The sequence below is a fragment of the Hibiscus syriacus genome, unplaced genomic scaffold (assembly GCF_006381635.1).
Source record: "Hibiscus syriacus cultivar Baekdansim isolate YM2019G1 unplaced genomic scaffold, ASM638163v2 tig00110500_pilon, whole genome shotgun sequence".
Classification (NCBI taxonomy): Eukaryota; Viridiplantae; Streptophyta; class Magnoliopsida; order Malvales; family Malvaceae; genus Hibiscus; species Hibiscus syriacus.
The window spans coordinates 1,387,916-1,403,938 of NW_024062762.1; the positions used below are offsets into that span (position 1 = coordinate 1,387,916).

At 37.1% G+C, this 16,023-nt stretch overlaps 2 protein-coding genes across 2 annotated transcripts; one reads left to right on the forward strand and one right to left on the reverse strand.

Moving 5' to 3' along the window:
* Nucleotides 1-12,094: 12,094 nt before the first annotated feature.
* On the reverse strand, nt 12,095-13,810 carry LOC120129414 (putative F-box/LRR-repeat protein 23). The gene is made up of 2 exons (XM_039146918.1): nt 13,462-13,810; nt 12,095-12,704 (listed from the first exon to the last, which is right to left on the reverse strand). The coding sequence occupies exons 1-2, from the start codon at nt 13,770-13,772 to the stop codon at nt 12,179-12,181; spliced, it is 837 nt and encodes a 278-aa protein (XP_039002849.1). The 5' UTR covers nt 13,773-13,810; the 3' UTR covers nt 12,095-12,178.
* An 855-nt stretch (nt 13,811-14,665) lies between these two features.
* Nucleotides 14,666-15,705, forward strand: LOC120129423 (U-box domain-containing protein 11-like). The gene has a single exon (XM_039146928.1). It carries the CDS (start codon nt 14,731-14,733, stop codon nt 15,688-15,690), a length of 960 nt encoding a protein of 319 aa, XP_039002859.1. The 5' UTR covers nt 14,666-14,730; the 3' UTR covers nt 15,691-15,705.
* Nucleotides 15,706-16,023: the final 318 nt, after the last annotated feature.

Here is a 16,023-nt window from a genome sequence, read left to right on the forward strand (position 1 = left end):
ATATGTATTTTTCAAAAACCATTTTGTGAACTATATAATATATATGTATAGATATATATATATATGTATAAAGTAAAATAAAATAAACTAAATACGGACGAAAATGAGTGTCTACAGCTGCCCCTCTTTGTCCTTTTTCGTGGAACGAAAAATAGGACAAAGATAAAAAGACACAAATTTTCGTTTGGTGGAGTTGAAGAATAAATCCCTGTCGAATTGAGTTGCGGATGGACCCTCCGTCGCGAAGTCGAGTCCACCTTGAAATGATATGAGATTGAATCCGTTGTTCGGAATTGGAATGTGACTTCTCGTTGTCCTTCGGTATTCTTCTCGATTTAAAGACCTTGGTTAAAATTCGACTGGAAAGTAGTTCATTGACTCCAACATGTGGTTGATATACCTTTGAGCTGAATGACATCGAACTCGAAAGGTATTCGTCGACAGATGGCTTTTCTCGACTTAAGCTATGCTGCCGGAAAACAGTTTTTTTGTCACTAAGGCATGGTTAACCCAGGTCTTCTTCTCGACTTGAAAACCTCGATTGCAGCCGGACAGTAATGTGATTGAGGAGTCATCGAGCTGACTGAAACCGAACTCGATAATTTTATTGACAGATAGCCCTTCTTGCCTTGTGCTATTCTGTAAGCTTGATTTGCCTCTAAGTTGAATATAATCGAACTCGAAGGTCTTCGGTTGACAGATAACCCTTCTAGCCTTGAGTTATATTGTGAAGGATGTGCCCTCCAAGCTGAGAGTAATTGAACTCGAGGGTCTTTGGCAGATAGCCCTTCTCGACTTAAGCTATACTGCAAATGATGTGCCTTAGAGCTGAGCGTAGTCGAACTCGAAGGTCTTTTGGTCATAGATAACCCTTCTAGCCTTGAGTTATGCTGTAAATGATGTGCCCTCGAAGCTGAGTGTAATTGAACTCGGGGGTCTTTGGCAGATAGCCCTTCTCGACTTAAGCTATACTGCAAATGATGTGCCGTTGAGCTGAGCGTAGTCGAACTCAAAGGTCTTTTGTTGGCAGACAACCCTTCTAGACTTAAGTTGTGCTGCAAATGATATGCCTTGGAGCTGAGCGTAGTCGAACTCGAAGGTCTTTTGGTCACAGATAACCCTTCTAGCCTTGAGTTATGCTGTAAATGATGTGCCCTCGAAGCTGAGTGTAATCGAACTCGGGGGTCTTTGGCAGATAGCCCTTCTCGACTTAAGCTATACTGCAAATGATGTGCCGTTGAGCTGAGCGTAGTCGAACTCAAAGGTCTTTTGTTGGCAGACAACCCTTCTAGACTTAAGTTGTGCTGCAAATGATATGCCTTGGAGCTGAGCGTAGTCGAACTCGAAGGTCTTTGGTTGGCAGATAACCCTTCTCGACTTAAGTTATGCTGCAAATGATGTGCCCTCGAAGCTGAGTGTAATCGAACTCGGGGGTCTTTGGCAGATAGCCCTTATCGACTTAAGCTATGCTGCAAATGATGTGCCGTTGAGCTGAGCGTAGTCGAACTCAAAGGTCTTTTGGTCACAGATAACCCTTCTAGCCTTGAGTTATGCTGTAAATGATGTGCCCTCGAAGCTGAGTGTAATCGAACTCGGGGGTCTTTGGCAGATAGCCCTTATCGACTTAAGCTATGCTGCAAATGATTGTTTAAAAAAATGGCTTCCCTTAACGGGTCGAAGCCGGTCATGATTCTTCAGGTGGTTCCTCTGAGCGAGAACCAAGTAAGACAATCTTTGGATGACTCCCATTTTATGGGAAAGCCCGTTGATGAATTCTGACAGCCAAATATCTTCCGTTGTGGAATTGAAATCTGGCTTGAATACATAAACTGGAAACATGTTGCTCATTGTTGAGTTGATCTGAACTGAATTTGATTTGAATTGGTTCTCGAACCCATCTGAAATTGGTTCTGAGATCTGTAGATATGTAAAGTCGGTTGAGGTGGAGCTTCTTGCTGCTGAGTTACACCATCGTTCTTTAAAGGTGCTTGCAAGTCGAGTAACCTTCATCCTGAAGTCGAAGCTTGACTCTGAAAGCTGCAAAATTATGAATGTGATGCACCTAAGTATGTCTAAGATGCATGCAACATAAATGAATTATGTGTTATTCCTTGGATAGAGTCTCGTGCTTTGTCTGCCAATCTGGTCCTTGGAATCGATCGTGCCCCATTCCCTTTTTCGGGCTTTGGCTTTACAGACCTTTCATATCCGAGACTATCCTGTTTGAAAATGTTTTTCTCCTTTTTTCTTGTTTTAGGAGGGAAAATGATGAAAATTCTGTAAAATATTGTTCGTAATTGAATCAAATTGTAAACATGAGTTCAAAGTATATCAAAGGAATCAATAGCACTTTTTATGATTTCAGAGTTACAGGTCTTTGACAAATGTTCAAAGGGATGAGTTGGCTTTAGGTTGGCCTCCTATTTTCTAAGGTTCTGGCAAAAAGAAAAAAATGTCATTTTTCTTGGTCATTGAACATGTTTTGACATTTTGATTGGATGCGGACAAAATGACGCAACTAGCATTATCAACTACTAGGCCTTCTATTTCGGTTCTCCGAAATCTTTCATTTGTTCAAGTTTTGTAGGCTCCTCTAACAAAGGTAGTGTAGAAACATCGGTCTAAAAATGAAATTCTTGAGTGCTCGTGTGTAGCTGACTATAACAGGTGTTCCTTAACTCCCTTAGTCCATTTTATCGAAAATTTCTTGCTTAGATAAATTTGATTTAACTTGTCATTATCTGGCTAGCTGAATCCATAAAGCCGGGGCATTTAACCAATTGCTTTAGAGGGACAGCTTAATATTATAATCACTCTTATCAAGTTAACTGAAGGGTTCATCTCATCACAGCGTCTTCGGCCTGACAAGAGCAGTGGAGCAAACACCGAATTGCCAAGTGTCTAAGCAATGTCATGGTTTGAACGTAATCTACTCATAAGGCCAGGGCTTTCAAGTTTCATCTATAACCAATTGCCTTAGTGGAATAGCTCAGCTTTACAGATTTAATTTCTTAAGATTGTCAAGAAGAACCTGTTATAGCCTAGGTATTTGTTGAAAGTCAAAAATTTCATCTTTAGAGTTCAATTTTCAAGCAACTGACATAAACTAGATTCACTTACTCGACTATTCCATCTGTGAAGATCATTATCATCACTGAACGTCTTAAATAAAAAGTATAGTAATCGTCATATGCAAACGATGCCCCATGTTGTCCGCACCTTATGAAAGGAAAAGGTTATATTGGTTAATTATAAGAGCATGGTACGGTGTTTGAGGGTATATTCTGGGTAAGGTCAAAGTCCTTGTTTTAAATCATGTTACTTTGTCAAAAGATCTGTAACTTTAAATCACTTACAGAGTTTCTTAATTCAAATGATATTCAAAAAATTGCAAGTTTGCAAATGTGATTCCTTCAAAATTCCTTACAAAAATTTGAGAAGTAATGAAAAAACGGATTCAAACAGAATCCCTCAAATGATGAAATGATCTCCCTCACTTGGATGCCCCCAAGTTGTTGAAGTCGATCCAGTTCTGGTTACGCATCTTTTGTACGACCCTCTTGAATGCGTAACAGTTCTCAATTGTGTGCCCTGGGACTCCGCCGTGATATTCACAATACGCATTCTCATCATACCACTTGGGGTATGGGGGCTTCATGGGTTCTACTGGATATGGTGACACCACATGGGTGTCAAGAAGTTGCTGGTAAAGCTCTTTGTAGGTCATGGGAATAGGGTCGAAATGTTCCCTTTCCCTCCTGGAATCTTGTTTAGAAGTACCTAACGGTACAGCTGCAGTTGATTTTGGGCTGGAGATTATAACACCTTTGCTGAAGTGTTTATGTTGTTAACCTCTCCATCCCTCTCCCTCATATGAGGCTTCTTACTGGCTTCCCCATCCTTAATCTTGCCTTGCTTTATGGCCGACTCAATCATTTCTCCGGCCATAACCAAGTCTGAAAAGCTTCCTGATGTGATCGCCACTAGATGCCCGAAGTATGGAGCCTTCAGAGTCTGCACGAAAAGTTTCCGGGTTTCCTTTTCATCTAACGGTGGATGAATTTGCACAGCCAAGTCCCTCCATTTTTGTGCGTACTGCCTGAAACACTCGTTATGCTTCTTTTCCATGTTTTGTAGCATAACTCGATCTGGCCTTATATCATTGTTATGCTTGTATTGTTCCAGAAATGACTTGGCCAGGTCCTTCCAGGTCTTGATATTTGATCGGCTGAGCTGGTTGTACCACCGAATGGCTGAGCCCGACAGACTATCCTGAAAACAGTGGATCAGGAGTTGGTCGTTTCCTCCATATCCTGTCATCTTTCGGCAAAACATGGTGATGTGAGCGGATGGGTAACTGTTCCCGTCAAACTTCTCGAACTCCGGGGACTTAAATTTCGGGGGAAGAACCAAGTCCGGGACTAGACTAAGTTCCGTTGCATCGATTTCATGGTAGTCACGGTCTCCTTTGACTATATTCATTTGGTCTTCCAATTGTTTGATTTTTTCCTCCATCTTCTTCGCTTTGTCCTCTTCGTCCAAATCCGGTACATGGTAATAACCCGGATTATTCTTAGGGTTAAATACAGAGGACGAGGGCTTTGCGTTTGCCGCAGATGAGTCCCCTCGAAGTTCTGGTAAGATTTCAGGTGAGATAACAACTTGTGGGGTAGGTTGTATAGTTACCCCTTCCGATGAACCTACCCCAGGCACACTGGTCTGTTGTAGGCCAATTAACTTGGCAACGATCTGATCAACCAAGGACTCTTGGTTCTTTGTGATTGTTTCTAGAGTATTTCGACTGTTCTGGTTTATCTTGTTTTCTAGCTCTTTCTGTAGTTTTAACATATTCTCCTCGATTTGTGAAATTCTAGCTTCTATCCTCTTCTTCTTCAAACGAGTGTTATGTGGATGGGGTGTGTCCAATGATTGAGGCGGTGTATCCAGTATTTGTTCCCCTTGATGAGACATGTTTATGTTAGTTAATGTGAATGCAAAGAAAATAAGAAAATGCAAAGAAAATAAGAAATGCAAAATGTCTAAATATATGATGCATGAAATGTCCGAGGCATTGATCCAAAAAATGTGCCTGTTATTCTGAATAACCCTTATTGGTGACAAAAGTGTTACGTCTGAAGAGACAAAAAACTCTTTTTGATGGTACAAATCCTGTACAGCTTCTGACAAGTTGATTCGTCTTTTTCACTAGTTGAATATCCTGTCGAACCATTCCGGCTCCTTTGGCTAAAATGTGCAAATAATGAGATGCTTGCCCCAAAAAAGATCTCGAAGGACTGCATCTCCGACTTTCACTTTCTACCGAGCTTGTTTCTAACGAAAGTGTCATTGAAGCCCTCCATCGAGAGAAACTATCCGAAGCTTGCTTCTTGAATTCGTCAGTAATGGCATCCAGCTCAGCTAGTGTTTCACCATCTTGTTCTTGTAGTTTTCGAAAGGAGTGACCGGGTCAGTGACCTTTTCCTCGTATTGCCCCTGCAATTTTGCCTTTGAGTATTCTTTGACCACGACTGGACTTCTGAGCTTTTCATCTCTTTGTATTACAACCCCTTTGTCCATTAATACAGATTATTCATGTTTTAACAAACACATTTTTTGGGGGATCAATACCTCATTTAAATGATGCAAATGATGAAAACAAAATAAAAGAGAATAAAAATAAAAAGAGTTAGTGAGGTAAATCAAAATAATAAAAAACAAAAAATCCTATCTCACATGATATCTACCCCACATGCTTTACTTCCTACCCGGACATGATATCTATCCCGCATGCTAATTTCAAATAAATCTTAACCGCATATTTGTCTAGTTCGCATGCTTTGAACAGAAAGTAAAGCAAGAAATAAAATCAAAGCAGCCTAGGGTCTGAAATGAGGTTTTGGGGTGGGCTCTAATTCCCTGCACTCTCCTGGTTTAGGTTCTAAAAAAACGGTACCCGAGTTCTCCTTGTTGGTGCCTCCTTAGGCTTACCAGACCCTTAGTCCTAAGCCCATTACAAGCTTATGTGGACTAATTTAAACTCGAGAGGAAACATTCTCTTATGCCCATACGGAGAATAAATTCACACGAAGGCATAAGATATATGAATCCCGAAGGTTACTTGCTAGGCCCATACGGTGAATAAATTCACACGAAGGCGTCGCTTTCGCCCCCACTTAAAAGGGTTTGGAGCTCGGGTATAGAGCCAGAGATGGAAACTTTTAAAAAATCTGAAACCATTGAAAAAAATGTCAGTACACCTATTTATTTGAAAAAATAATCAAAGGTAAATAATTCGAATCGAATAAATAAATTAAAATTTAAATTTACCATTTTCGCATAAAAAGACAACCGAAAATTAATTCTGGCCTGACTCACTTACCTGTCCCCAGCGGAGTCACCAAGCTGTCGGAACCGTCTTTCGGTTGGGCCCGAAATTAGGCTTCGACTTGGATTAAATGGGTTAGAGTCGCCACCGACCATTTTAAAACGAATTTAGGTGGGTCGGACACCATCTTACCTGATCTGCATTGTACCAGAAACGTGTCGGGTTCGGGAGTCGGTTACGATCAAGGAAGGATTAGCACCCTTGAACCGCCCTTTTGGTACCAATTAATTTGTCGGTTGTCTTTAATTGCGAATATTAAAAATTTAAATAGAAATTTTAAAAATCCAATTCGAGTTACTTACATTCAATTGATAAAAATACCCCTAAAACATTATTAAAAGTATTATAAAAAAATATCACAACTATCTTCCTACATCTACCCTAAAAATAATAACAATAAACCACATGTATTATTGAGGGAAAGCATATACACTATCATGCAACATATATATATATATATATATATATATATATATTATAAAACACATAAGGCACAAAAAAAAAGAATATGAAATGCACAATTGGACAACTGACCTGCAAAATAATTAAATAAATATATATATATATAATGTGAAATGCACGCACAAAAAATAATGTTAATATTATATGAAATGCACACCGCACGAAATCAATAATAAAATATGTAAAATGTGTATATTACCTTAAATACACACAACACAAAACAATAATGGCCCACTAGTTTTAATATATAGGTATGCATTTGTCGTTGTGCAAATTCAAAACCAAAAAAGGAATGAAACATTTGTTACCAAAGATTAAAAACAGAGAGTGGGTGTTTCGCTGCTTTCTCACCGGGAAAGGAAGGACCTTCGTTTGTCGCCGTTATTTGGTAGCCGTTCAACGCCAAACTTTAAAGGTATGTCGTTTTCGACACCGGTAACTTGGATCTGGCCTTGGTTTTGCAAGGAACACCTCCAAACGGTATAGATCTACTGTTAAAAGTCGCGGGTTCTTTGCTTTCGGTATTCTCTCTATTTTTTCGAATGATTTTTTTTTGTGTAACTTGTTTCGAATGGATCTGGGTTCTCCTGTGAGTTCTCGGTTTGCTGTGTGGTTGGTTTCCGTTGATACTTGGTGTACTGTTGTGTGGCTCGATGGTGTTTACTCCTCGCCGTGGGTACTGTCCCCTCTTTTTTTTTTGTACTGGGTTGGCCGTTTGGTATTTATAGGCCTTCATCGGCCGTTTTTCTGTTCCGAAATACGGGGCTGGTGGCCGTTGTGGGTTGACCGGCTAAAACGGGATGGGTCAGTCCCGATTTAGCCGGGGCTGGTTGCTTCGTGACCGGATCTTGGCTGGTTTTCTCGCCTGGCTGTGCGTGACTTGTTCCTTCCTCGTGCGGCGCAATGCTTGACCGAGTAAACCCTAACTTGCTTTGGCTGTTGGTTACGGGCTGGGTCAGACCCAACTGACCTGTGCACTGGACTGGATTCTTGGATATGGACAAACACCAAAAAACAATTAAATAAATAATAAAAAATAAAAAGAATAAAACAAAATAATATGATATGATATATATAAAAAAATCGTTTTAAAACTATATATAATATATATTTCAAAGATATTTCCAAAATCATATATTATATAATTTTAAAATGTTTCAAACTGTATGTTATAGTTTTCAAAACGTTTTAAAACTATATTATATTTTTTCAAAAAATGTTTTTTTTAAAAAAATTATATATTATATAAATTTTAAAATGATTTAAAACTATATATTATATAGTTTTCAAAGGTATTTTTTTAAAAAAAACATATATTATATATGTATTTTTCAAAAACCATTTTGTGAACTATATAATATATATGTATAGATATATATATATATATGTATAAAGTAAAATAAAATAAACTAAATACGGACGAAAATGAGTGTCTACAAATAATATATATTTTTAATTTTACATAATATTCAAAGCAATATTAATATATATATAATACTTTTTTTAAGTTTACAATATTAAAAGGTATAAAAATATCCCAAGTCATAACATATATAAATGAAAAGCCATAAAATCAAGTGAAACAAAATGATTCAAATCAACTACAACATAATATTTAAGATAAAACATATTAAATAATAAATATAATTATATAACTATAATCAAAAAAATAAAATTGGAACTTAAAAAAATCATAACAAATGATGTCATTTGGTTTAATTGTTTAAAAAAAACAATCCCACATGGCTAAGAAACATTGAAAAGTATCCCAAAAGTTTAAAGAGAAAATATGAGAACAAAACAATCTCACATGGCTAAGAAACATAGAAGAACATCTCAACTTACTTCTATAAATAATAGAGGTAATTTGACATTCAAAATCATGAAACCTTTTGATGAGTACAAAGCGAACTATTCTTTCGCTTCAATTGAGCTCAAATTTTAGGCTTCAATCGAACTTCTAAATTTTTTTTGAGTTCGAGCCTTTTCGATTTCAAGTTTTAATATTATATTTCGAGTTGATAATTTTTAGCTCGTGAGTTTTTGAATCGAATTGAACTTACTTTTAAAGTTTTCGAATTCGAGTCGAGCTCAACAATACTCGAATTTGACTCGGCTCGTTGAACAAACGACGTCGTTTGGTTTAATTTTTTTTTTTAAGAAAAAAAGTGAACCGGCGGTTCAAACCGATTTTGCCGGTTTTCAGCCGGTTTTTCCGGTTCTGTGCTAATCCGGTTTTGGGAGTTAATCGGACCGGACAGGCCACCGGTTCACGGTTCAACCGGTCGAATCGGCCGGTCCGGTTTTAATAACATTGCTAAATACATCAAAGAAAAAATAAAAAACGAACATACTTATATGATCAATTTATATCTTAAAAGGACGCTTTTCAGGCGACTTCTACCACCATATGTATGTATGCATCATTGGTGGCTAAAACTGTTTTGAGGTTCAACCGAAGTAAATTTGGGTGTTGAACATTCATGAGTACAACCATTAAAAGCAGAGAAGAAAACCAGACTATTGTCGAGACTTGAGAATGGAGAATATGTAGGAATGGGGTGTACAGATTCTTTACTTATACACTGTCGGCACAATATGTTCATCTAGGATAAAATTATGCTGCTTCTGAAAGTAGAAACTTCATGGTTGTGGTGCATGAAACGCATTGACAACAGCTATCAAAATCTTCTAACAAACACAATGCTATTAAGTGGCAACAACCTCGGTTAAACCTAGCAATATGAAAATGAAATTGTACCTCCATGATTGCACAACGCGTACCAACTGCGTCCAAGGAGCCAAGGCCTAAGAGCCTTCTTATCTTCTGCATCCTTTTTCAGTCTCTTGCAGTAACAGTCACAATCTGCAAAGTTTATTACTGATAGATAAACAAATGCTAGAAAGATAAATAGAAGGATACAGGAACACCTCTAAATTCTTTAAAAACCTCTTGGTTGATTGCATGATAGTCATGAGACAAGGGTATAAAATATCAATTACATAGGGAAAAATGTTGATGGTATGAATGTACTTGTAGCATGCAGTTACGTACAGGACATTGAGGGCAATGCTAACCTAATTAACATGTTTTATTTTAATATAACTTTTGATGTCAAATTTTTGGTTCAGAATTTTTCTTTACAGTTATAAGGTCAGGTTGCTTCTTACTAACTTCATGGCATTTTATTCATAAAATAGGTTGATATTGATAAGAGATTACATGTAAAAAAATAGATACAAATTCAAGAAAATTTCTAATGTAAAGTCCATTAAATTTCTGAATATATTCATAAAATGTGTTAAATAGCAGATTGAAAAATGGGGGCTGAAGTTAACAAATTCGGATGCTGTTGATGTGGAATCAATAAAAATGAGTCCAGAAAAGATGAGAGAGCAAACAATTCCAGTTTCTTACTTTTATTGTCCCTTCGCTTCTCTAAATACATACTACGAAGAACACATCAGCCAGCTAAAAATTCACAAGAAAAAATTGTACATATAATAACCAACATTTTATAAATCAGACATCTTCATTAAAGCCAATTTAAACATAATCTAACAATAATAATAAACTTGCCTGATATGCTTTCATGGGGTGATCAGTGACTCTTTCCCTGCACATACACAATGGTCAATTAGTGGCTGGTTCCTTTGTTAAATGCAGAACAAAGTGGATATCTACCAATATGATCGTAAAATAACACCAGAATTTTCAGGTGAAAAAAAGAAATGAAAAGAATCAAACAAGAAACGACAATCTCTTGAAGAAAATAACTAAACTTTGTTATACCTTAAAGCAGAATGGCAGTCACTGGAAAAAGCAGCCGATGCACATTCCACTTGCAGAAGCCTGCATAAAATTCGATTGAAATACTACCTTCTTTCTCGTGCATTCAACAATTTTACCGTCTTAAAACAAGTTGTTTACAAAACAAATCAATAGAAGTGGTCATCTACCAGATCAATCAATTAAAAATAAACCTAAATAGCTAGTGGAATATGCAAAAACAATGTCATTGACATGTCTCAGAAATGCTTCAAACATAATTTGGCTTTCACTGCAAGTTGAAAATGAAGACATAAAGGTACTTGTACAATAGATAAAACTTGAAGGCCAAGGCTACTTGATATACCTGTTGCAAACAAGATTTTTTGTTATCTTCTTTTCTTCTTCCAAAACCATGTTAAACTTGTATTGACAACAAAAATAACTTTTGGTCCAATATTTATATAGGAACAAGCACAGAAGAAGTTAACTTATAAGGCTGTGATGCAAGAAAAATGAACATCAGCATTTCCCTAATAACTTTTCGAATCCTCATCTCCCAACCAGTAAACATGACCCTTGTTCTTGTTTTCTACATACCTCAGAATTTAATTTGCAAATACTTCATATAAGCTAACATTCTTAAAAGCCAAAGAAAAATAAAAAATAGAAAAAGATTACTTGTTACTGTCTTACTGACACACAATGAGCACAACCAAAATTCGCCCTCAATAAATATATGCATTTTATCAATTTCGGAGAAAACAAACCCTTAATCATTTTAACTCAAATAAATTAGAGGATCACTTCATTTACCTCATGCTTCCCTGATGTCAAGTAACTTTGTCCATCATCTGTTGAACCCCATATTATCAGCTTCCCAGTCTAAATTTCCAAAACACCTTTAGTTTAACAGTGCAGTAGCCAACACCAAAATGGTACTTATTTGCAATAGCCACGCGTTTGGTCTTACTTTGCCCTTCTTGAATCAAAAACAATTTTCAGAAAGAAAATTAGCATAGTAATTTGATCAATAATTTAAAAATCAGCACAATAAATTGATAAAATGTTCATAAAAAAGGGAAAAGGGCAGGGGATTTTAATAATAGACCTGTTTCCCATGCTCTCCCGCATTAAAGGCTTGGTTTTGAATGCAGACAGAACATTTTTAACCCTAAAACTGAGTCCAAAATAAATGTGGCAGAGATGATGTTGGCGTAAATGAAATAATTAGGTCTTGTATTTTAATTTTGGAAAATGATAAATTCAAGTATGATTTAAGAGATCTTGATATTAGAAACACTCCAAATTATGAAGAAAATTATTTGAAAAACGAGAAACAATGAAAAATATTCTTCAAAATTTAAAACAATGAAGGAGAAAACAAACAAAAAATATAACAGAAATTTAAAGAGTTTACTTTTCTTTTTATAAAAAGTGATTTTATTTATGATAACTCTTAAAAAATTTGCCCCTAAAAGGCTTGTTAAAACTGGGGGTCTTATTTGGGCAAGTCAAATTGTATTATATCTATTTGAAGTGGTTTTGGTAAACATCAGAATTTAAATGCCCTTAAAAATAATTTGTTTTGTGGTGTCTTCATCTGATGACTCGATATCATGAATCCCTGCATCGAACTCATAACCATGGGTTGAATCATTCGGGCGCCGCAAGGTTGTTATGCGTTCAACACATCTTTTCTCCAGGTTTCCCTCCAGACAAACATTAAAACATTGCCGCAAGTCGAGATATTCAAGGTGAGGACAACCATCAAGAATGGCCAGCAAGCCTTCATTTGTCAACCCGTTCCCCAAAAGTTCAAGGTGGCGTAATTCAGGCATAGTTTGTGCAATAGCTAGTGCCTCATCATCCGAGACATAGTGAAAGCTTTTGCATTGCCGAAGATTGAGTTTGAACGATTTCAAGAGAGGACAACTGCGACCAATAGTTTCCAGAGCATGCTTCGAAACAGGACATATGAAGATTTCAAGCTTTTCCAGACATGGAAGCTTTAAAGCTGCTTCGCTTAATCCTTCATCTGAAATGTCATAGCATGAAAATAGTCGAAGATGCTTGACATGGGTGGACCTGCGAAAGCATCATTTGAAAAATAAAAGATAAGAAATGATGAGCAACAACAATTCCAAACAAATGAATAACCAATTTAGTACTGTAACATAATAAAAATAAGTGGTGATTGAAAATTATAGATACAAACAAACATTCAAACAACCATCTTTCTACTGAATGTTCATGCTGAAACGTAATTTTGAAATTCCTCATTAATCAATTGCAGTTGAAGCAAAGAAAGTAAAGGCCAGGCTATGAACACATCTATACTGCCTACCAATTGAAAAAAAAAAGTTCTCACTTTTGTTCAGCAAAAAGTTAATTTTATAAATAATAAATCCAACAATAACACCAACTATACAGTCAAGGCAGAATAGACAACCTGTAACAGAGAGTCAAGACACAGAACACGTGGAATCCAACATCAATCCAAACATAGGGTGTAACAAAATCAAAGGCACGTAGCAAGGAATTAAGTAAAACAATCCCACCAAAGCAGTCATATAATCATATGTAACAAGCCAAAGTATGAATCGCTTAAGGAAAATATGCGTAAATAAGTTGGGCCGGGGAGGGGGCGCTGAAATCAACTAGTGAAGTAAGATGTAAAATGTTGGACAAACCCTAAATCTAAGAAATGCCCAGAATTTAACTATCAACAAACTAAACTCATAACACTATAATCACTCCATTAATATTAAAGAAAGAAAAACGATGATGTTAATTAGTGTAGCTTGAAAAGGAATTAAAGATTATAAAATAGGGGGGACTTTACCGCTCAGAGATATAGAATAGAAGTTCATCGGTACCAAAATATTCGATATTGATATCAAGCAAGTGGCCGCAGCTGCGATTGACGGCGTGGACGCACATCTTCTCGAGGTCATAGTCCATGTTATGTAGATCACCCGAGTTCCGCATATCAATGGATCTCCACATTGATGGGTCTTTGCAGATTTTTCGCCAGTGAGAGCACACGTTTTGGACGCTGTTGAGGATCTCTATCGCACCTAGCCGAGAAAGAATATACGCCGTCACGTCCGGCGGCAGTTCCAGCCAATTGCGTGTTTCGGCAGCGTTGCTCATTTTTTCGTTTCGTTTGGAGAATTTTGTTGCAAAGCGGCGTTCGGATGAAATGTCAAAACTTATGAGGGTTTCTTTCCCTTTTCTTAATTTACTTATAGGGTAAAATTCTCATTTAGCACCTAAACTATCAGATTTGATTCGTTATGGTACCTAAACGTTTATTTATTTTTAAAATCATACTTAACATTAAATTTTTGTTTCATTTTAGTACCCTACGGTTAAAAACTTAATGCTTTTAGTACTTAAACAATCAATTTTAGTCCGTTTTACTATCTAAATTTTTAATATTTTTCAAAACTTAACGTTAAATTTTGAACGTGTACTAAAATGAAATAAAATACTAAACTTTAGGTACGATTTTTAAAAACAAAATTAAAGTTTAAGTATTAAAACATATCAAAACTCATAATTTAGATACTACACACGTATTTTACCCTTGACTTTTTTAAGTAATACGTGATTACTATAAGATAGTATATGATCAAAAGAAATTAATTAATTAATTATAAGATAATATTTATTTAAAAAATTTAATCAATCCACAATGCATACACTCTATTAGCACAATAGCTCAAATCGACTTTCTACGAATAGCAATACTCTATTTTATGGCTAAAGTCATCGAATTTAATTTATTATATAATTTAAATAAAAACACATGAACATAAATTAATTGAACCGAGCGTAAAAGTAACTTAGAAAACCCAAGTACAAATATGAACATAAACTTATTCCTTGAATATCAATTGAAACCATCCAAATCTCATTCAAAGTTTCAATCAATTTGAAATAAAATATATTTTTATAAAAATAATCATCGTAAAAATGTTGAAACGTCATTGATTACTGCAACTTGAAGTAACAATATATACAACTTTCACCATCTCCTCAAAGTCAGAGCCAACCCCTTTCTCTTCATTCAAACCTTTCTTCTTCTCTTACAATCTTATCCAAATCAATGGAGGATAAGCGGCGAACCGCTCGAAGCCTCGTTGCGAAACTCAGCTCCGTCTCTGAACGCACCCGAACCGACGCTTTGTCGGAATTAAGGCAGATCTCCAAGCTCGACCCTGAAAGTCGACGGTTTATAGCCGACGCCGGCGCCGTTCCTTACCTTTCCGACACGCTCTATTCTTCTTCTCAAACGATACAAGAGAACGCCGCCGCTACTTTGTTGAATCTGTCGATTACTTCGCGCGATTCTCTCATGTCCACCCGCGGTCTCCTAGACGCGTTATCTCACGCTCTGAGCAATCCGGCTTCGCACGCGGCGGTTCAATCCTGCGCCGCCGCGCTTCACAGCCTTCTCATAGCCGACGAGTCTTATCGTCCGGTGATCGGGTCGAAACGCGATATCCTTTACTCGCTGTTGTCGATCGTCGGTGACAAACACGCGCCGACTCGTTCGATTAAGGACGCGCTGAAGGCGTTGTTCGGAATCGCGCTTTACCCGTTGAACCGGGCGAGCCTGGTGGGTCTCGGGGCGGTTCCGGCTCTGGTGTCGCTGATAGTGAGGGATGCGAGGACGGGGATCGTGGAGGATGCCACGGCGGTTCTGGCGCAGGTGGCAGGATGCGAAGAGACTGAGGAAGCTATGAGGAAAACAGGTGGGGTGGGGGTTTTGGGTGAGCTGTTGGAGGAAGGGTCGTCGGCGAGTAGGAGAGCGAGGGAAAACGCGGTGGCGGCGCTGCTGAACATGGCCAGGTGCGGCGGAGAAAGGGGGAGGAGGGAGGTGAAAGAAATGGGGGTTAAAGTAATGGAAGGAATTGCAGAGGTGGGTGAGAATGGTAGTGGTAAAGGGAAGGCCAAGGCTCTTGAACTTTTAAAGCTTCTTGTTGACGGAAATGGTAATGAGGTGAGCGACTTTACGTTTAAATTTCATAAAATTAGTTATGATTTCATTAATCATTCTGTATGAAGAAAAAAATTATGGATATTTTTGCTAATCGATCATGTATAATTCATTTAATTCTATAAATACTAGTCTATGATTCATCCTACTCAACATGGGAAAATTACTTCATGATCCATCCTAATGAGCTTTTGCATTCAACATTCATAGATCAAATAATTAAATTGTATAATCTAATGTTATCGATTTATAGTAAATCAATTATTATTAGATAATAGAATACTGATGTGGTGTGTTAAATATACCGATGTTCATAGTTTGACAACAAAAAATAATAATTTTGATCGACGTTTGTATGACCATTTTTGCTTTCAATGATCAAAAGTTCCATGACACCTA